The 22,517-nt window shown below is 49.0% G+C and overlaps 1 protein-coding gene and 1 pseudogene across 3 annotated transcripts in view; one reads left to right on the top strand and one right to left on the bottom strand.

Moving 5' to 3' along the window:
- GGA2 (golgi associated, gamma adaptin ear containing, ARF binding protein 2) overlaps window positions 1-22,517 on the top strand; it is a 43,645-nt gene that overhangs the window by 188 nt on the left and 20,940 nt on the right. For both annotated transcript variants that reach the window (XM_084882735.1, XM_084882734.1), the window contains exons 2-8: window positions 11,781-11,865; window positions 13,206-13,281; window positions 14,379-14,477; window positions 17,822-17,945; window positions 18,853-18,956; window positions 21,020-21,100; window positions 21,593-21,730. In XM_084882735.1, coding sequence (XP_084738861.1) covers window positions 11,781-11,865; window positions 13,206-13,281; window positions 14,379-14,477; window positions 17,822-17,945; window positions 18,853-18,956; window positions 21,020-21,100; window positions 21,593-21,730 — 707 coding nt within the window. The remainder of the gene's footprint in view (window positions 1-11,780; window positions 11,866-13,205; window positions 13,282-14,378; window positions 14,478-17,821; window positions 17,946-18,852; window positions 18,957-21,019; window positions 21,101-21,592; window positions 21,731-22,517) is intronic.
- Window positions 18,963-21,011, bottom strand: LOC311622066 (large ribosomal subunit protein uL15-like; annotated as a pseudogene). The gene has a single exon. The product of its transcript is annotated as a large ribosomal subunit protein uL15-like (transcript).

Below are 22,517 nucleotides of genomic sequence, written 5' to 3'. Positions count from 1 at the left end.
CGGCCGCGCCGCACGTGAGGCCTGGCTTCCCCGCCTCCGGCCTTTCCTCCGGGGCCTGCGGGCGGGCCCTGGGCCGCGGGCGGAGCCGGCGCTGCGCCGCCCCGTCTCCAGCCCCGGCGGACATTCGCGGGTCCCTGGCGTCGAGTTTCTTTGGTGCCGAGCTCGGTGCCGGAAGCGGTTTCCGCCGTTGTGAGTCCTCACGGAGGTCCCGAGGGCTCTCCCTGCTCCGTCTACCCCGTTTCAGCGGCGGGACGTGCACGAGGGCAGCTCCCTGCGCTCCCGGGGCTGGACGGCCGCGGCCGCCGTCTCCTGCAGAGGACCTGTGGGCGAGCACCTTGTGGGCGAGCACCCTGTGGGCCAGGACCCTGTGGCGAGCACCCCGTGCTCGTGTCCCGCAGACCCGGCCTGGGCGGTGCTCGCAGTGGCCGCTGCTGAGTGCGGGGTGCCTCCTGTGAGGGGCCCCGGGCCGGGCGGGGCGGGGCGTGACCGCTCCAGGTCCCCGAGGACGGGCTGGGGTGGGATCCGCGGTGAAGACCGGGCTCCTTGCATGGGCTCTGCTCGGTGTTGGGCCCGGATAGCTAGCACTGGGTCCTCGCTCACAAAGACTGTTTTCGGTTGATCCATCCAAGCCTCTAACATCACCTTGTTTATAACGGGCAGAGGGACGCTTTGTTTAAAATGCGGTAGTAGGAATTGTGTGTGTGTGTGTGTGTGTGTTTCTTTCTTTTTTTTTTTCTGGGGACTGTTTCAGTGGAAATAGCATTTGAGTGGATAATGGAGGTGACAACATTCCAGACGCAACCACAAGTGCAAAAGCTGGGGGCAGGAGGCGGCTGGAGCGTTCTGGGCTCCGCTGGAGTGCAAAGCTGAGAGAGGCAGAGGCTGCAGGGCTCGTTGGGACAAGTTGATCCAGGGGCTTGTATGCTGCAGAAAGGAGTTTGATTTTTCCTGTGAGGTGGGGCTGAGGGGCAGGGTGTTGGACTTCAGCCAGAGCATTTGTGATGAAGGACACCTCTGAAAAGTATCGCCTGCCGCCATGTGGCGCTGAGTTGGTTAGGCCCTGAGACTCAGGCCCGGGGAGGTTTAAAGCTCTTTGGTAGTCTTATGGGCTCAGGTAGGACAGAGGCTTTAGGACGGAGAGTAGAGACAATGGAGGAATCGGGTGGGTCCCAGGTTTCTGGCTCCCGGAACTGGTTGGTTCCAGACACTTCACCTGGCTGGAGGACTGGTCCAGGAGGGGAGACCGCAGTTGAGTTGTGGAGGTGGAGGTGATTTTGGCACAGTGAGAGAGAACCTCTCTAGGTTAGTTGTTCGGGCCCAGATCAGGTCAGGGCTGGAGGTTAGTTTGGGAATCTTCAGTTCATTGGCAGTGAGCTTGGCCAGGGAGGCTGTGAATAGTAAGAAGGCAGAGACTTGCAGACAGAGCATGGAGAACCTCAACACTTAAGAAGCTGATAGGACCCGATCAGCATGGCTCAGTGGTTGAGTGCTGACCTATGTATGAACCAGGAGATCATGGTTCGATTCCCAGTCAGGGCACATAGCTGGGTTGCAGGCTCCATCTCCAGTGCAGGAGGCAGTCAGCCAGCGATTCTTTCTAATCATTGATGTTTCCAGCTCTCTCTCCTCTCCCTTTCTCTCTGAAATCAATAAAAACATATTCTAAAAGAAAGAAAGAAAAAAAAAGAAGCAGATGGGAAAACCTGCCTGCAGACAGAGAAGAAGCAGACATTGGTGGGCAGGTGGAAGCTGGGAGTTAAATGGCGAACAGAGACTTAGGCTGGAGTTGCAAAAAGTCCACATGGGCTGGGTTAGAGGACAGCAAGTGCTGGCCCACTGACCGGCCCCCGGTGACCCGGTGGGAGAGATTAGAGGGACAGTGCCCAGGGCAGTTCTTCAGCTCCAGCTGTCTAGGCCTAAGTGGTCCCAAAGTTGCTAGAGCTTCCGGTTTTCCAGATGGGGCTGGAACCTACATTTTTATGTGAAATCTTTTGAGTTTTTAAAAGCCAGGTTGCTCAGTTGGTTGGAACCTCGTCCGGTTGTGCCAAAGTTGTGGGTTTTGTCCCTGGTCAGGCCACATGCAAGAATCAACCAATGAATGAATAAATAAATGGAGCAAGTCAATGTTTCTCTCCATCCCTCCCTCTTTTCCTTTCCACCTTTTCCACTCTCCCACCCTCTCCTTCCCCTCTTCTCAAGTCAATAACTAAAACATTAAAAAAAATAATAAAAGATGACAACTACTTTGAAAATATGAAGTTCATCTAATCCTGGCCAGGCAGAATTAATCTGTGGGGAGATGTAGTCTTTGGCCATCAGCCCCTCCCCACCCCCACCCTTTAAAAAAATGTTTTTATTGATTTTTAGAGAGAGAGGAAGAAAGGGAGAGAAGGAGAGAGAGAGCGAGCGAGCGAGAGAGAGAGAGAGAGAGAGAGAGAGAAACATCAATCATGTGAGAGAAACATTAATAGGCTGCCTCTTGCATACCCCCTTCTGGGGATCAAGCCCATTACCCCAGGTCTGTGCCCTGACTGGGAATCAAACCAGTGACCTTTTGGTTCCTAGATGGTCGCTTAACCATTGAACCATACCCAGCCAGACTAAATGGTGTCAATGTGGAATGGAGGAGAGAGAATAGCCAGAGGGAGTTAGACATAAAGGAGGTGTTCAAAGGAGGTGGGCATCGTGAGCCCCTCTCTGCTTGATGTTGCTTTGGGGGAACTCTCCCTCCTGAATTCTAGGTCCCGCTTTAAGCCATTGCAGAGGGGTTTAAAGGTACTAAAGGTCAGAGCTAGAGCAGAAAGGGTGACACACAGGACTGACTCCTTTTGTTCTTCTGAATGTCTGGGGAAGGAGATAGAGATGATTGCACATGCAAATAAATTTGTCAGTACCACCCCTTTAGTCCCCCTCCCCACAATGAGTGTTAGGGGATGATAGAGTGTGAGGAAGGCGGGGATGTCTGGGAATGGCTTTAAGAAACAGAAGGGAGCCAACCTGGACACTTGGGGACAAGGTTTCTCAATTTCAGTGCTGTTGACATTTTGGACCTTATAATTCTATGTTGTGCGTTCCTGTCCTGTGCATATAGTTGATGAGTGGAATCCCTGGCTTCTACCCACTAGATACAATAACATACATCTTTTCCCAGTTGGTCAAAAATGTCTCCAGACATTGCCTGATTTCTCTTGGTCTCTTGGGGGAAAGAGGCAGGATCCCCTGATGCCTCCCGACCTCCACCCAGAGGGGACAGAAAAGGTGAACTAGGGTTAAACCAGAGTTGTGGGAGGCGGGGCTGGGGCACAGGTGGTGCAGTGCCAGGATAAGGGTGGGGAGGTTGCCAAGGCCAGGGCAGCAGGCTGGATGGAGGAGAAAGTCACTTGGGGTGGGTCTGAGGACGGTTGAGCTTGGCTCATTGACTAACCTTGCCTCGTAAGGAGGGCAGCTGTGTTTCCAAGATGGGACTGGAGTAAAAACAGGTGCCTTTTAGGGTCATAGGCATCAGAGGAATCAATACCTGTGAAGTACTTCGTGTAGTGCCTGGCACATAGCAGTGTTAGCTACTATTGTCAGTCTTTTTAGTTGTAAGTGACAGAAAACTAGCTCACATAGGACTCCCAAAAACAGGGGAAAAGAAAAAACATTAACCTAGAATTGGGAAGGAATAGTTCCCAAAGGATCATCAGGAAGCTGTTATCAGTTTCTTGCTTTAAAAATGCATACAGCAACTTGTGTGCATTCAGGAGTTTTCCCCCATGTGGATGACTTTGGTCAGTGTCTCACATGACTGTGTGTATAACTGCTGGATTCCTGTTCATGAAAGCCCTACACACCCCCTTGTATGGGTGTACTACGGCTGGCTAACCAGTCCCCAGAGGTGGACATCTTAGGTGGTTGCCAGTCTCCTGCTATTTAAAGCAGACCAGGCCCTCTGGGTCTCTGGGATTCGGGTAGCTGGTTGTGCTGTCAGCAGGCAGTAGCGTAAAGCCGGGCGCTCAGTTAGTCCCTTCCAGCTGGACCTCCTCCCAGGTGGAGTGTCCTGTCTTTTTTCCATCCCCACTTGTATGCCTCCCTTGGGATTAGGAGAGTCTGGGTGACAATCTATTTATGTTCTTGGAGCTTCTCCAGGGCTGAGTTCAATCTCTGCCATGGAGCCCGGCACAGGATATCCTTCAGCATATGCTTGCTGGATGGCTGCTGGGCGGGAGGAGTCAGCGTGCACCTCCTGCAGATGGGGCCCCCTGTGCAGTGCACTGAATGCAGTTGGGGGGTTGAGTTCCAAATGCTCCTTTGGGCTCCCCTAAAGTATAGCACAGGCTGCTCCCGCAGGCCAGAGGGCCAGAGGCATGCCCCTGGCATTTGCGTGCAGGGGGTGGGAGATATTTCTTCTGGATTAGTCCTCTAGGATGAGTCATTTCATTCACAATAAGAAGTTTTAAGCAGTTTTTTCCCCCTTTTTTAAAACTTTAATTTGAGAGAGAGAGGGGAAGGGAGAAGAGGGGAGAGAGAAAAATATTGATGTGAGAAATCCCAGTCAGCCAATCAATCCCTGCATGCACCCTGACCAGGAACCAAACCGGAGGCCCCATTACACAGGATGATGCTCAACTAACTGAGCCACACCAGCCAGGGCTCAACAATTTAAAAAATATATATTTTTATTGATCTCAGAGAGGAAGGGAGAGGGAGAGAGAGAAACATCAATAATGAGAGAATCATTGAATTGGCTGCCTCCTGACTGCTCCCAACAATCGAGCATGCAACCCAGGCATGTGCCCTTGTTTGAAATAGAATCTGGGACCCTTCAGTCTGTAGGCTGATGCTCTATCCACTGAGCCAAAGCAGCTAGGGCTCAACAGTTTTCTTAATATCTCTTACTGAGTCATCTATTTGAAATGTCTACACACCTTGCTTTTATTAAGCAGATTTATGACAGTAGTAGTATTTGACCGCCTAAGTGCCAGTTAAATAAACTGCGTTGGTGCCAGGGGTAGCCATTCTCAGTGCCCTGATGGGGCAGTGATGGTCCTGAGATGCAGGAAAGGGGTTCTGTGAGTTTCTTGCTGGCTATGCCCTCTCGGGGATTGGCATCAGCAAGTCACTCGTTGGGGGATTGGCATCAGCGGTCTGGGCAGTTGCTTTAGCCCCGTCAGACCCAGTGTCTGTGCTGTGGGGTCATGTTCTTTGGAGCTGCTCCTGGCTTGTGAAGCAGCTGGGATTACACGCTGGGAGACCCAGTTATTTCAGCAGTATGTCCAGCTGCCTGGCCAAACCGCATAGCAAAAGGTCCATTCACTGATGGAGTAAATACCTATGCCAAAGACTTTAGTGCTGGAAGGTGAATGATACGGACCTTCTTGCCTAGGGAGCTGGTGACTTAGTGGCAAGAAAGGCAAGGAAACGAGTCCTCAAAGATGTCCTGTCTTTGTCAAGGAGCTGAAGCCTTTACTGTGAGGAACGGGCCCGGAGTCAGGCCGACCTGGGACACTTACTGTCTCCCCTCTTTGAGCTTTGTGGCTGGGTGGGCTTCTTCACTTGTACAATGGCGAGACAATAGGACCAATTTCACCTGTTCTGAGGCTGTAAGGGAAGGAAGCCATGATTGGAAAACACTCAGCATGGCCATCCACAATAAGCTCTTTAAGTGGCAGCTCTGACTATTGTGGCAGTTACTTGAGTGAGACCTCATCCTATCTAATAAAGAGGGAATATGCAAATTGACCATCACAACATAAAAAATGTGGCAGCGCCCACAGTGGAGGTGGGGTTTCCATAATGCAGGTTGGCTGCACCCATAGTGGAGGCGAGTTCCCGTAACGAGCCTTATGAGCGATCAGCAGGGACCTGAGGGTGCATGGCGCTAGGCTGGGGTAGGGGACCTGAGGCTGCGCCCCTGGCTTGGTAGGCTTGACGGGACCTCAGGCCATGCCCCTTACCTTGGCGCCAGGCTGGGGACCTCAGACTGCACCCCTCGCCCAGCAGGGCTTGACCGGGAACTTCAGGCTGTGCCCCCCACCCCGGTGCCAGGGAACCTCAGGCTGTGCCCCCCTCCTGGCGCTGGTCCGGGGGACCTGAGGCTGTGCCCCCTGCCTGGTGCTGGTGGGGGACCTGAGGCTGCACCTCCCCCCGGGCTTGATGGGGAACCTGAGGCTGTGACCTGAGGCTGTGCCCCCCACCCTGTGGAGCTTGACGGGGGACCTGAGTCTGCCCCTCCCCCCCAACTGGCAGGGTTTGACAAGGGGGGGCGGCTGGGTCTGGATCTCGCCCAATGGGGGTGGGTCTGGGTCTCGTGTGATTTTTGAGGCGCCACAGGTGGGCAGGAACTTGACTCTGGGTCCCATGGTGCACCCCAGACTCTGACAGGAGGAAGATTTTCATATATATTTTACTAATTTTCTTTTATCTCTGACACTTCTATTATAGAGAATGGGCAATTAGCAATATTAAAATATTTCCTCTAATCCCCTTTTTTTATTATTTTTATTTAAAAAATATATTTTATTCATTTTTTTTTTTTTTTACAGAGAGGAAGAGAGAGGGATAGAGAGAATCATCGATCAGCTGTCTCTTGGACACCCTCTACTAGGGATGTGCCCACAACCAAGGTACATGCCCTTGACCGGAATTGAACCTGGGACCTTTCAGTTCGCAGGCTGACGCTCTAATCCCCTTTTAATGTGCACGAATTTCGTGCACGTGGCCACTAGTGATAAAAATAAGAAAGAAACACACTTTATAGATCTTCCACCTGCTTGGCCTTGGGAAAGGGTTTGGAACATGACTTAGCCTCACAGAAGCTTCTCCTTTCTCTGGAAAAGCTGGTGCCAGGCTTGTCCTTTCACTTGCCTCTGGGAGGGCGGTGAGGGACGAGGGCTAGATCTTCCAGGGGGCTGGGCCTGCCTGCTGTTCTCTGCCTTGAGGTTTATCACATGTTGAGTGCCGAATGCCTTTGAGGTGTCAACCTTGACCTTGTAGTGAACTGAAACTTCAGGAAGCTTAAATGCTGTAGGGTTTTGTTAGATGATTCACATCTAACACCCCTTTAATCAGATTTTCTAAGATAACCGTGATGACCAGAAAGGTGAGCCGAGATGTTTTTCCCGGGGTTGTATCTCTCATCTCTGAAGAATGAGCTCCATGGACCAGGAGATTTAAGCAAAAGTGTGGAAAACTTATTACAAGCAGATTCAGACTCCTTGCAGGGGTCAGGGCCCAACAAGGGGCTGCCGTTAAAGCCTTGTAGTCCAGGGGTGTCCTAATATATTTGTTACCAGCATGCTCATTGTCTGTTGTCACCTGATTGATTCCCTCAATTGTTCTTGCCCAGCAACAGACCTGAACTCTCCCTGTTTCTGTGTGTTCTTGCTCCTTGTTGCTGCAGGCCCTCCCTTAGTTTCCCATGCCTCCCACTTTGAGTCCAGAAATGTTTTATGATTTCTGCTTGGTTGGTTCCTGTGATTAGGCTGCCAAACTGCCATGTCTGCCTCTGCCTGTGTTCCACCTGCCTTTGTTTCCCACTGGACTTGCCCAGTCTGCCTGCATTTCAAGTTAAGCCTCTCGGCTGCTTTAAATAATTTGTTTCATGAGTAACTTATTTTGTATTTATGGCTAAGGCATTGTGCTAAGCTCTGTGGGGAATATATGGCTTCTGGTTTTAAGATTTAAAAAAATATATATTTTATTGATTTTTTTACAGAGAGGAAGAGAGAGAGAGAGAGAGAGTTAGAAACATCAATGAGAGTCATCGATCAGCTGCCTCTTGCACGCCCCCTACTAGGGATGTGCCCGCAACCAAGTACATGCCCTTGACCGGAATCGAACCCGGGACCCTTCAGTCCGCAGGCTGATGCTCTATCCACTGAGCCAAACCGGTTTTGGCATGGTTTTAAGATTTTCATTCTCTATAGCTGTAATAAGGCAATTGTACATATTTTTAAGAGGAAAGGCTGAGGGTGTGTATTACAATAATGATAAGATTAGCTGTTCTTTATTTTTAAAAATATATTTTATTGATTTTTTACAGAGAGGAAGGGAGAGAGATAGAAAGCTAGAAATATCGATGAGAGAGAAACATCGACCAGCTGCCTCTTGCACACCCCCTACCTGGGATGTGCCCGTAACCAAGGTACATGCCCTTGACCGGAATCGAACCTGGGGCCCTTCAGTCAACAGACCGACGCTCTACCGCTGAGCCAAACCAGTTTGGGCTATTTTTTTATTTTTTTAATATGGAACACTTCATGAATTTGTGTGTCATCCTTGCGCAGGGGCCATGCTAATCTTCTCTGTATCGTTCCAATTTTAGTATATGTGCTGCCGAAGCGAGCACTAGCTGTTCTTTATTGATTACTTAATATTTGCTGCTGCACTGATCATTTTATATACTATCTTATTTTTATTTTTTATTTTTCCTCACATGAGGATATTTTTCCATTGATTTTTATAGAGAGTGGAAGGGAGGGGAAGAAAGAGAGAGAGAGAGAAACATTGATATGTGAGAGAGCCCCAACCAGGGCAGGTGATCGAGCCTGCAACTGAGGTACATGCCCTTGACCTGGTCCATAGGCCAACACTCTATCCACTGAGTCAAACCAGCTAGGGCGAGATACTATTTTCTTTATTTTTATTTTATTTTATTTTATTTTTATTTTTACTTCCCAAAGTCTATTTTATTAAATTATTATCTCTGTACATATTTTAACATTGCCCCCCCTTCCCATACATACCCTCCCTCCCCAGAGTTTTGTGTCCATTGGTTGTACTTATATGCATGTATACAAGTCCTTCGGTTGATCTCTTATCTCCTGCAGATCTCCCTACCCTCCCCGCTGTAATTTGACAGTCTGCTTGTTGCTTTACTATCTCTATATCTATCTTTTGGTTCATCAGTTTATAATGTTCTTTATTATCCATAAATGAGTGAGGTCATGTGGTGTTTCTCTTTCATTGACTGGCTTATTCACTCAGCATGATGTTCTCCAATTCCATCCAGGTTGCTGCAAATGATGAGAATTCCTTCTTTTTTATGGCAACGTAGTATTCCATTGTGTAGACGTACCATAGTTTTTGGATCCAATCATCTGTTGACGGGCACCTAGGCTGTTTCCAAATTCTAGCTATTGTAGATTGTGCTGCTATGAACATAGGGGTGCATATATCCTTTCTAATAGGTGTTTCTAGTTTCTTGGGATATATTCCTAGGAGTGGGATTACTGGGTCAAATGGGAGTTCCATTTTCAGTTTTTTGAGGAAACTCCACACTGTTCTCCACAGTGGCTGCACCAGTCTGCATTCCCACCAGCAGTGCACGAGGGTTCCTTTTTCTCCTCAACCTTACCAACACTTGTCGTTTGTTGATTTGTTGATGTTGGCCATTCTGACAGGTGTGAGATGGCACCGCATTGTTGTTTTGATTTGCATCTCTCGGATAATTAGTGACTTTGATCATGTTTTCAAGTGCCTTTTGGCCTTCCTTCTGTCTTCTTTTGAAAATATTCTGTTTAGGTCCATTGCCCATTTTTTAATTGGATCATTCATCTTCCTTTTATTTAGTTGTATAAGCTGTTTGTAGATGTTGGAGATTAAACCTTTATCAGTGGTAACATTTGCAAATATGTTCTCCCATACAGTGGGCTTTCTTGTTGTTTTGTTGATGGTTTCTTTTGCTGTAAAAAAGCTTTTTATTTTGATGTAGTCCCATTTGTTTATTTTCTCTTTAGCTTCCATTGCCCTAGGGGCAGTATCAGTGAAGAAGTTCTTTTGGCATATGTCTGAGATTTTGCTGCCTGTGAATGCCTCTAGTATTCTTATGGTTTCCCGTCTTATGTTTAAGTCCTGGAGATACTATTTTCTTTAAATCCTATGACTATCCCGTGAGAAAGGTACTATTTTTCTAACTTCTCAGAGAGCCCAAGGACATGTGTGTAATAAGGGATGGAGTTAACGGGGCAGGTAGAATGGACCTTCAGAGAGGGAGAGACAGCTTCTGGTTTCTGTGGTGGGAGAAAAAGATCAAGGGCATCTTTTTAATTTTTTCTAAATATTTTTATTGATTTCAGAGAGAAAGGGAGAGGAAGAGAGAGACAGAGACATCCATGAAGAGAGAGAATCATTGATAGGCTGCCTCCTGCATGCTCCCTGCAGGGATCGAGCATGCAACCGGGCTTGAGTCCTCATTGGGAGTTGAACTGTGACCTGGTTCATAGTCAACACTCAACCATTAAGCCACACCGGCTGGGCTCTCATATAGAATCTATATTATAGATCAGGGGCATCTTTATGAAGAAGGGGCGTTTGAATTGGGACCAGAAGAGTGGATAGGATTTTGAAAGGTGGAACCTTAGAGCTTTAATGAAGAAAAAGGTGAGGAGTATATGAATATTGATAATCAATTCCTTTGCTTTCCTTTGTCACCTTTTTCACTTAGAATGGAAGCGTGGGTGAGAAGATAGGTGAACATGTGCTTTGAGTCTCACCATTGAGCTGGGGAGACATATGACTTACACATGACATGAATGTGCCTGCAGTCAGGCAAAGGAAACTAGTCAGCCACTGAGTCTTGAGTAGTCAGGAGGGAGGAGAATTAGTAGGGGCTGTAACAGTAGGGGAGGAGGTTTTAGGGAGGAGATGGAAATTGAGATGGTTTTAGAACATCCGAATACATCAGAAATCGGACCCTGAGAATGTCTGTTTTCAGGGTTGAAAAGAGCTTCTCTGTCGGGACCAGTAGCTATGCATTGGAGAAGGTGGTTGGCCTTGATGGGCCGGACAGTGGGAGAACGGGAGTGTTAGGAAGATAGATAGTCTTTAGCGACTCCTTGTGTGAGAGAATGTGACATGTGACCTGGTTCAATCAGGGGATGGGGACACATGGGTGGGTATCCTTGGGCTGCAGCACAGGTTTCCTTGAGGGAGGAGAGGAGGAAGCTGTTACCACCAGCACCAGGAAGGATGCATACAAACCCGTGTTCCAGGAAGGGCGGGAATTACCCCTCCCTCAGTGGACTGTGGTCTCATGTCAGGCTTCTGATAGTGCCCCCGCTCCAAGTATCTCTTGCCCCTGGTTCTGCCCTGATGCTCTTCACAGCTTAGTGTCCTCAGATTTCACCCAAGTATGAGTATTTGGGTGGGGAGCCCTAGTATGATTGGACCTGGGTCCCTGGGAACGTGTGTAGCAGTGGAGAGGGACAGCATCATGAGGAGTGAATGCGAGGAGATGTCCTTAGGTCAGATCGACAAGCTGCCAACACATGGAGAAGCTCCTTACATCGAGTGGTCAGGAAGGACTTGAGTAAGCCGAGGCTTAGATTTAAGGCTGTTGCTTTTGAGATGGTGAGATGACCAAGTGGAGCCACCTAGAGCCTCGGTATATTCTGTCCTCCTGTCACAAAGCTAAGGCACTTACAAGTAGCCTCAGGTGCTGGCCCTGCCACCCTCATGGCAAGGCCATAGCAGGGAGTCCTGCCTGAGGAGGGCATGCAGAAGGCCCATGTAGGCTGCTCCCGCACTGGCATTGGAGCCCCTTTCAGGACTATCGCTTGTCAGCCAGTGTGCTTGTTCATTCAGTCAGAACGCGTTCACTGAGGCCAGACCATGTGCCAGCAGCTCTGCCTGTGGCGGGTGCAGCACAGGGACGGCCTGTCTTGCGGCTGTCACCCACAGGTCGGATCCCCTAGAGATGTGATGTCATAGCTCTTGGCTGTCATATTTATTTTAGGGAAAGAGGTGTATGTTTGTCTTTATTATGCTTTCTGTAATTTTATCTTTTATTTACTTGACAGATAAAGCCACAGACCCAAGCATGCCAGAACAGGATTGGTCAGCTATCCAGAATTTCTGTGACCAGGTGAACACTGATCCCAATGGGTAAGGTGACCCTCACACTGGACCACAGGGGTCCTTGGACTAAGTGCATGCCGTTTGTCTTGGGACTGTTTTAATAGCTAGCCTTTCTTTCTTTTCCCCCCTCCACAATCTACTGAGAACATCATTCTTTTTTAGAGATAGCAAATTCAAATTCATGTGGTTTTTAAAAAACAAACAAATGAATAGTCAGTTTGTAACTGGCAATTATTTTTAAAATAGCATTATGAAGTAGTCATACTCAGGAGGCCTGAATGTTACGTACAGGTAGAAGGTAGCAGCATGAAAGAGCTCATGTGCTCTCCATAATTTAAATGTAACCTTTCTTTAGAAGAGGCAAGAAAAGGGCAAGATTGTGTTGAATTTTCCCCCCCAAAGCATCTGGACAGGAACTGAAGAATTCAGATGTTTATTCTACATACTAGAGGCCTGGTGCATGAAATTCGTGCAGTGAGGGGAAATTCCCTCAGCCAGCCTGCACCCTATTCCAATCTGGGACCCCTTGAGGGATGTCTGACCGTCTGTTTGGGCCCGATCCTGGTGGTTGGACATGCCTCTCACAATCTAAGACTGCTGGTTCCCAACTGCTCACCTGCCTCTGCCTGATTGCCCCTAACCACGTATGCCTGCCAGCCTGATCACCCCTAAACACTCTCCTGCCCGCCTGATCGACGCCTAACTGCTCCCCTGCCGGCCTGGTCACCCCTAACTGCCCTCCCTGCTTGCCTGATTGCCCACAACTGCCCTCCCCTGTAGGCCTGGGTTCCCCCCAACTACCCTCACTTGCTGGCCTGGTCTCCCTCAACTGCCCTCCTCTAGTGGCCTAGTCACCCCTAACTGCCCACAACTGCCCTCCCCTGCAGGCCATCTTGTGGTGGCCATCTTGTGTCCACATGGGGGCAGCCATTTTTGACCACATGGGGGCAGCCATCTTGTGTCTTGGAGTGACAGTTAATTTGCATATTACTCTTTTATTAGATAGGATTGCTGACTATTCAGCATTTGGAAATGGGCTGAAAGTTTGATCTCACTGTCTACTCTAGTGTTTATCAGACAGCAAATAAGGTCCATGTTGCTCATGACCTGGCTACCCGTAGGCCTGGTCCTGACTGCTCTGTTTGGAGCTTTGGGGTGCATAAGTTGGGGAGGGTGGTGTGTCTGGACAGTAGTAGTTGTGGGAAGGGTGGGTGGGGTTGGCCTCCTTCAGAGGCTTGTGCATGGGCTGTGTGCCAGTTCCATTCCACCTCTGCTGTGGGACCAAACTCCTGGGAGGGAGGAGACTCCATGGAGTGCACTGAGCCAGACTGTCCGCCCAGAGCCCAGGTGTCTTTGTTTTCTCTTAGCCCAACCCATGCGCCCTGGCTGCTGGCCCATAAGATCCAGTCTCCACAAGAGAAAGAAGCTCTTTATGCCTTAACGGTAAGCGTGGCCCTTAGCCTCGGTTTTCCTGTCCTGGGCCAGAGGGAGCTGGGCCCCAGGCCCATCTCAGTGTGTGGAGAGCCTGAGCGGTTCTCCTTCTCTGGTCACAGAGGCTGGGCTCCGGTAGCCGTCCTAGGTCTGCTTTTAGAGAGAAGCGCGAGCCTGCTTTGGGAGAAGGAAAGAAAGGTTTTATTTCCTTAGCTCTTCATAGACCAGGGCTGGTAAGTTAAGTGCCCACAGGCCAAACTGTGACGTAGTGAGTGAGCCACTGGGTGAGGACCAAAATCCTGGAGAGCGCTTGCCCAGCCAGGGAAGCGTGGCTGCAGTGCGGCACTGGCTGGTATTGCCAGCCATGAGTTTGGGCCCATTGTTGCTAGCATTTCTTGTTTTTAAAGAGAAACCGTAAGTCCAGATTTTTGTATGAATTCTCTGAATTAAAAAATATATATATATATTTTATTGATTTTTTTCTAGAGAGAGAGGAAGGGAGAGGGATAGAGAGAGAGAATCATGGATGAGAGAGAAACATCATCAATCAGCTGCCTCCTGCACATCTGTGGGGATTGAACCCGGGCATGTGCACCGACCAGGAATCAAACTAGTGGCCTCTTGCTTCCTAGCTTGATGTTCAACTGCTGAGTTACACCAGCTAGGCATCAATCCTCTGAATTTTTTTATGTTGGTGACTAACCTGAAATGTTAAACAGGAGTGTGGACCAAAGAAAATGTGTGTAGGCCCCACTTGCATGCCAGCAAGGGACGTGTGGCTTAGCAATTCATGGGCCTTACATACCGGCTGTGGCCTCTGAGCGGGAGGGAGTCACCTGCCCAAAGGATCTCCTTAAAAGGTGGGTGACTTCAGGATATACACCCCACTGAACTGTTTGCTGGGCACAAACCTGTTAGATATAAGATATAGCAAGACCAAATAGGTGCTTTTTAACAAAAATCTGAAAATGTTACCCTTTTTCCCAAACTCCAGTGTCCTCACAGTCCCAAGTCAAAAGTAGCCCTGGTTCCAGCAAGTGCTCATCAGGTTTCAGGCAAGCCTGGAGCCAGTGGTTTTCCTGTTCTCGTGGAGTCCCGTGTCTGTGCAGGTGCTGGAGACGTGCATGAACCACTGCGGAGAGAAGTTCCACGGCGAGGTGGCCAAGTTCCGCTTCCTGAATGAGCTGATCAAAGTGCTGTCCCCAAAGGTGAGTACCATGGTCTTGGCCCTGCCTACTGCACCTGGCCCAGCCTTCAAACTCTTGCCCCTTCCTGTGTACAGAAGCAGCCCTGCTCCTGGACAGTCCCTACAGCCTGTCTCAAGTTTGTGAGGGAGCTGAGAGAGGAGGCCCTAGATGGGAAAGCTTTCTTCTCCAAGGTCTAGGATGACCTTGCTGATCCCTGCCATCCCTTGTTTATTCTCCCTTTAAAAAATGGCCTTTTGGCCCAGCCTCAGTAGCTCAGTTGCTTGAGTGTTATCACGTGCACTGAAAGATTGCCAGTCTGATTCTTGATCAGGACACATACTTAGGTTGCAGGTTTGGTCTAGGTCAGGGAAGGCAACCAATCAATGTTTCTCTCTCTCTCTTCCTCTTCTTTCTTAAATCAACAAAAATCCTGTATAATAAAAGGCTAATATGCAAATCAACCGAACAGTGGAATGATGTGTCACTATGACACACACTGACCACCAGGGGCAGACACTAAATGCAGGAACTGCCTCCTGATGGTCACTGCACTCCCAAAGGGGGAGCACTGCTCAGCCAGAAGCTGGGCTCATGGCTCATGAGCACAGCAGCTGTGGTGGGAGCTTCTTGTACCTCTGCAGCAGCGCTAACAATATCTGACTACTGGCTTTGGCCCACTCCCTGCGGGCTCCTGGACTGTGAGAGATTGCAGGCCAGACTGAGGGACCCCCGCTCCCCAAATTTTGTGCACCAGGCCTCTCGTATCCTATCTAATAAAGCTGTAATATGCAAATTGACCCTCACGGCATCACACAAGATGGTCTGCAGGGGAGGGTAGTTGTGGGCCATCAGGCCAGCAGGGAAGGGCAGTTAGGGGTGACCAGGCTGGCAGGGAGGGCAGTTAGGGGTTATCAGGCCAGCAGGTGAGGGCAGTTGGGGGCGATTGGGCCAGCAGGGGAGCAGTTAGGCATTGATCAGGCTGGCAGGGGAGTGATTAAGGGGTGATCAGGCTGGCAGGCAGAAGCAGTTAGGGGCAATCAGGCAGGCAGTCAGGAAGGCGAGCTGTTGGGAGCCAGCAGTCTTGGCTGGTGAGAAAGATGTCCAACTGCTGGTTTAGGCCGACATGCCCTGAGGGATCCCAGATTGGAAAAGGGTGCAAGCTGAGCTGAGGGACATGCCCCCTCCCCCCAGTGCACAAATTTCATGTACTGGGCCTCTAGATAGAGGGTGTGTGTGTGTGTGTGTCCCCAATGGGCTTGTGGATGGGTAGCCTAGATGGGGAGAGGAATTCTAGCGTGGAGCACAGGCTTCCTGATAGACAGCAGGAGATGCTAGATGTGGCTCTAATCGGTTTGGCTCAGTGGATAGAGCATTGGCCTGCGCACTGAAGGGTCCCAAGTTCGATTCTAGTCAAGGGCATGTACCTTGGTTGCCGGCACATCCCCAGTAGGGAGTGTGCAGGAGGCAGCTGATCAATGTTTCTCTCTCATTGATGTTTCTAACTCTCCCTCTTCCTTCCTCTCTGTAAAAAAAATCAATAAAATATATATTTTTAAAAAAGTAAAACTAACCTTAACATTAAAAAAAAAAAAAAGCTAGCTAGTTTCATACCACTTCTTGCCTTGTCCTCTGCACCTTTTCCCTGGTACCTATTTGAGCTCTGCAAGCTCTGCATTCTCAGGTAATTGACACAGATGGAGCCTTTCTTTGCTGCTTCCTGGCAACACTTCTCTGATATTAACTGTGTGTCCTACCGTTTAATTCAGTTCAGTTCTTCTTCTTCTTTTTTATAAGGATATTTGTTGTAGGACAACATTTTTAAAAAATATATATTTATTGATTTTTTACAGAGAGGAAGGGAGAGGGATAGAGAATTTGAAACATTGATGAGTGAGGAACTTTGATCAGCTGCCTCCTGCACACCTGCTCCTGGAGATGTGCCTGCAACCAAGGTACATGCCCCTGACCAGAATTGAACCTGGGACACTTTAGTCCGCAGGCTGACGCTCTATCCACTGAGCCAAACCAGTTAGGGCTCATTTTATTTATTATTTATTTTTTAAAAAATATATCTTATTGATTTTTTTTACAGAGAGGAAGAGAGACTAGAGAGAGTTAGAAACATCAGAGAGAAATATCGATCAGTTGCCTCCTGCACACCCCCTACTGAGGATGTGCCTGCAACCAAGGTACATGCCCCCGACCGGAATCGAACCCGGGACCTTTCAGTCTGCAGACCGACACTCCATCCACCGAGCCAAACCGGTTTCGGCTAGGGCTCATTTTAGTTCTTACACTACCCAGAGTTAGTGCAGAGCCTACCTGATCAGGACTTCTTGATACCTAGGTGATGCCTAATTTAGACACCAGCCATGAGTGTCTGTTCCTCTGCCTGACTAACTACAGAGTTGGGCTTCCCAGACATGAGCTTCCATATTCCCTACAGGAAGCACTGTACTTACTGTGGTTATAATGGACACAAATGGAGGGGATACATGGCCAAGGTCTTGGGGGGAGAGGAGCAAGAGCTTGTGTGCCTTTCTTCATGGCGCCTAGCCACCACCCTCCAGCACATCCATGTGTTCAGTCAGGAAGGTTGGTGGGCCTTGTTTCAGCTTTACCCAGATTTTTTCTTTTTTTTTTTTTAAATATATTTTATTGATATTTTACAGAGAGGAGGAAGGGAGAGAGAGAGAGAGCTAGAAACATCCATGAGAGAGAAACATCGACCAGCTGCCTCTTGCACACTCCCTACCGGGGATGTGCCTGCAACCAAGGTACATGCCCTTGACCGGAATCGAACCCGGGACCTTTCAGTTCGCAGACCGACGCTCTACCACTGAGCCAAACCGGTTTCGGCTTTACCCAGATTTTCGTATGAAGGCGTAATGGATTAAATTACTGGCCGAGTAATTGGACTCAGTCTCCAGTCCCACTCCCCTATTGGGGGTCGAATGAGGCTGAAAGTTCCAGCCCTCTGATCACATGGTTGGCCTTGTGGCATAGTCAGCCCCTCTAGAAATGATTTCCCAGCCTGAGATTAGCTTAAACTCAGGTCTGGTCCAACAGGGCTTGTAGTAACAAAGATTTCTATCACTCAGAAACTTCCAAGGATTCTTGAAACTCTGTGCCAGAACTGGAGACAAAGACCAAACATATTCTGTACTATTCCACACCTGCCCCAGTCAAACAATGAGTGTCCCGGTGGCTCTAACCTAGGCCAATATACGATGGGTTTGATTTTAGCTCCTTGTCCCAGGTGATGTGACTTCTGGCTGAGTTTCCGCTCTCAACCTGGGGCAGTTCCCCTCTCCGTTGTCAGCAGCATCTCTGCCAGCTCTGTAATTCTTCCTGATTGCTTTCAGTACCTAGGGTCCTGGACCACAGAAAAAGTTAAAGGAAGAGTCATCGAAATACTCTTTAGCTGGACAGTCTGGTTTCCAGAAGACATTAAGATCCGAGATGCTTATCAGATGCTGAAGAAACAAGGTCTGATTTCCATTATTTGCGCTGTGTTCCCTTTTTCACAATACTTGTTCCTTTTTGCTGTTATGAGTGGTTGGTGCTTTTTTGGTGAAAATTGGACAGTAGAGACTGAGACAAGTAATTTTCAATGTCTAGCTGTGGAGCTAGCTGGGTTGAGGTTGTTGTTGCTGGGGCTGTCCTCACTGTACCTGACTTCAGGTTCCTTCAGGGTTAGCTTGTGTTGAAGGTATGGGCGGATTTGCTAGAATTTTTCTCAATGTCTGCTCCTCTGAGCTTGAGGTCTTCTGCAGTACCTCAGAGACGGTCTGCGCCCTTGTCTTTCCCGGCAGCAGGTAGACCATTGTTGCTTGTTAGTGTTGTTATTATCTCTGCTCTGACTAGGCCTCAGTCTGAGGCAGGCACTGTGTCCCTGGTCTCCAGAGGTCGACACCCGAGGAGGAGGACAGACTGTTCCCCCTGAGCTTCTGTACTCTCTTTGAGAGTTTGTATGCTGTGTCCTGTGTGGCACTGGGAATTCACGACCCTTCCCCTGGGCTCCGTAGAGGAAGGACCTGGGTTCAGGATGGACTGTTTTCCATCACATGCATGCAATGATTTTAGGAGTGTCAGGGATCCTGCTGCAGTTTTTGGGCCCTGGGAGGTATGTACCTGCATAAAATGATCGGTATTTTTATAGCATAGAATCTGTCGGCTGCTAACCATAGGCTCTGGTTCTGCTCTGACTTAATCAGCCCTGATGTCTTGGTGCTAGTTCCTTCAGTTCTCTGGAGGGAGGATGCAGAGTGTACCCTGGATGTATCTTTTAAGGCCCTTGACAGCTGGGCATCAGGAATCCGGGTTTATATGGGATCCTGATTAAGTCAGTGGGTACCCGTATCAGTATCTTCACTTCATGAATTGCATGTTTCAGGAATCATAAAGCAAGACCCTAAACTACCAGTGGATAAAATCTTGCCCCCACCTTCTCCCTGGCCCAGGAACTCCATCTTTGATGCCGATGAAGAAAAGTCAAAGGTAAGGAGCTCTTCCCTGACCTTGGTGGCCTACCTGGAATCTGATCAGACCCCTTCTTGGGGGGACTCCCTTCAGATGTTCCCGGGAATGTCTTCTGAGCCCCGAACCAAAGGATGGGAGAACCTGGTAATGGGTTTAGTGAGTTCTCTCTAGAGCAGGTTTTTATGAGTGAGATAGCATAAGGGTTGGGTGTTTTCTGTGGTGCCGATGGTCAGTCATATGGAAATAACCCGTTGTATGTTGGCTTAGGTATTTTTAGTGCAGTAAGCCTGATCCTGCCCATCTTCTTCCTCCCCCCTTTTTGTTTTTTAACTTGTGTACAATTTAATGAACTTCCTTCCATGTGGCTTCAAGCCATCAGGACACAGGCCCCCCTCCCCCCCACACACCCTTCATCTTCTCAGCTCTTCTGCTGAAGAACTTGGCCTTCACAATGACAGGCTGCTTTGGAGCTTTCCCTTCCCCAGAACTTTGTAGTAGGCCGATCGCACCACCTCAGTGATAGGAGCAGCTCCAGTCTTGCTCTTGACAGCATTTACCCGTGTCTGCTCACTGACCAGGGTCTACAATTGACAATTGGGCAGAAGCTCTGGTTTCTCTTTAAGTGGTCATGTCTCATACCCACTTTCCTGAAGTAGCCTGGGTGATATTTGTCGAAGTTGATCCTGTGACGATGCAAGCCACCCTGTGCTTCCTGTGCTTGCTGATGTGGCCGTGGCCGTGGCTCATGTGGCCCCAAAGTTTCCGGGTCTTCTTCAGTCTGGATGGCATGTTGGTGGACAAGATGCAAAAGACCCACCCATTTTTCTTCTACTGCCTCCAAGAATCTTCAGAAATCAGTAAGGGGAAGGACATGGTCAAAACCAAGCAGAGACCCTGAGTTACCTTAGACCAGTGGTTCCCAATGTGGGGCACATGCCCACAGGGGGGCAATTTGATTTGTAAGGGGGCAATTCGAGAATGAGTTATTAACAGTGAAATTTTGCACTTATGGTTCCAGGGAGCTTCATATGCAGTATATAAATTCATATTGTGACACATTTATGCATAGTTTTCTATTATATATTTTGAAACTTTATTTGCTATTTTTTTATATCACTTCATATTTTTTTTAACAATTTCTTAGTGATTTCTTCCTCAGTACTCCCAACTGTCCTTTTGTTTTATTCTTCTCTTTCATGGGTGCCATATTCTTTGGAAGCTTGTTTAGACCAAGATAATGGCCATTTAGGCCCCCTCCACCTGAATAGGAGTTCACTTTTTGAATAATAAGAATTACATGTCATGGGTGGGGGCATCAGGATTTTAGAGATGCTTAGGAGGGACCTGTGACAGGAGGGACCAAAATCAGGTTGGGAACCACTGCCCTAGAGCATCAGTGGTGGCAGAGCTTTGGGTTGTTCCTGATCTTGGTCCCCCACAGGTCTGGTAAGTGCAGTACCAGGAGAGCGCCAGGCCATATGTGTGTCTCTCTGGTACCCACGGCCTTCCAGCTGTGCCTTCCTTCCCCGGACCAGGTCCTCAGTGGCATGGCATCCTGGAGGCAGACGAGGCCTGTCTCCTCTCTGCTGGTGTCTAACATTGCAGAGGGTGGAAGGAGCAAGGGAGGAGTTAGGGCTTGAACTTCTGAGAAAGAAACCTGAGAGAGCTGCTTACACTCAGTATCCTCATCTTTTCTGCCCTCCATCCAGCAAAGATTGAGTGACTCCTATGTGCCAGGCGTTCTGCTGGGCATTGGGAATAAAGCAAACACGATCGCCAAGGGCTGTGCCCTCATAGAGTCCACTAGATCCAGGAGCATCCTCAGTTGTGACAGCCAGAGTGTCTCCTGACTTTGAAGTGTCTCCTGGGGGCTATCATCCTGCACCCTACCCACTGAAACCAGTGGTCTGTGGAGATAGTGGTAGTACTTACATGGTTGCATGATTGCTCAGATTTGCTCAGAGAATGCATGTGAAGTGTAAAGCTCCTATTAGGGTTAGCTCTTCTATTGCTTGATGCCATACCCTGGCCATTTGACACCATGGGGAATAGTTCAATCTACTCTTCTTGTTCACCTGCAGCTTCTGACAAGGCTTCTGAAGAGCAGCCACCCTGAGGATCTGCAGGCTGCAAATCGGCTGATCAAGAGTTTGGTCAAGGAGGTGGGCGTTTTCCCACCGCATTCTGCAGAACCAGCCTTGGACAGGGCTGCACAGTGTGTGTGTGTGTGTGTGTGTGTGTGTGTGTGTGTGTGCACAGCTCTCTGGGGGAGGGAGTACCTTACTCTGAGCTGGGGAACAGCCATGGGCTCCCCAAGGTCCCAGGTGGTGACTGGAAACGGGCCATGCTATGTGCTTTCCAAGGACTTCCATCCAGGAGCGCAAAGTGTCTCACAGACACCAGTTTCTGTCCCAGTGGCAGTATAGTGTGGACAGATCCCGTCTGGGAATCTGTTTTTCAGAGAGTGAAGGCTGGTGGTACAAAGTAGTGGCTCACCAGGCTCCTGGCTGCATTGTCTTCCCCAGGAATCCTGGGCAAGCACTCCCTCCATCCGCTCGTGACTTGCCTGAGCTCTCCCCTGTGCAGTGCCCCTTCCCACCCCCTGTTCAGCTTCCAGGCCTTCAGCTTCCTCACTGCCATCCTCTCTCCCAAAGGAGCAAGAGAAATCTGAGAAGGTATCCAGGAGAGTCAGTGCCGTGGAGGAAGTGCGGAGCCACGTGAAGGTGCTGCAGGAAATGCTGAGCAGGTATCGCCGGCCGGGGCAGGCTCTGCCAGACCAGGAGGCCCTGCAGGTACTCGTCTCTAATCGCAAAGAAATGAAGGAAGGAAATCATTCAGGAGAAGCTAAATGTAACTGACATGCTAGAAACTGCACCTCTTTCCAGTGTATTTGCTGCATGTTGATGTGTCCACCTGTGCAGCCATTAAGATCAAGAATTCTTTTTTATTTTATTCTCATCTGACAATATGTTTTCATTGATTCTTTTAGAGAGAGAGAGAAACAGCAATTGATTGCCTCCTGCATGTACCCTTACCAGGGATCAAACCCATAACCTAGGCATGTGCCCTGACTGGGAATCGAACCCACAACCGGTTGATACATAGGACGACACTCCAACCAGTTGAGCCACCCAGCTAGGGCACAATGAAGAATTCTTTATATTATAGATTCTGGATGTGCTCTGTGGGTTGTCTTTTAACTGTCTTGACTATCTTTTGAAGCAAAGTTTTTAATTTTTTTAAAGATTTAAAAAAATTGTTTTTAGAGAGAGAGGAAGGGAAAGAGAAACATTGATCGACTGCCTCCTGCATGCCTCCTACCAGGGATGGAGCTGGCAGCCCAGACATGTGCCCTGACCAGGGATGGAACTGGCAGAAACCTTTCAGTGCACAGGACAACACCCAGCCAACTGAGCCATGTTGGCCAAGGCACAGGTTTTCATTTTGAAGTTCAGTTTCTCCCTTTTTTTCTTTAATTGATGATGGTCTGGTGTCGCAGCTAAGATACACCACCACTTGGTGTAGCCAGGCAGGGGATGGTGGAATGTCTGAGTCAGCCATTCTTAGTCTTTCTGCATT

This window comes from Pipistrellus hanaki (assembly GCF_964339955.1).
Source record: "Pipistrellus hanaki genome assembly, chromosome: 4".
In the NCBI taxonomy this organism is placed as follows: domain Eukaryota; kingdom Metazoa; phylum Chordata; class Mammalia; order Chiroptera; family Vespertilionidae; genus Pipistrellus; species Pipistrellus hanaki.
The sequence above is the reverse complement of the archived record's forward strand: the minus strand, read 5'-3'. Positions and strand labels throughout refer to the sequence as shown.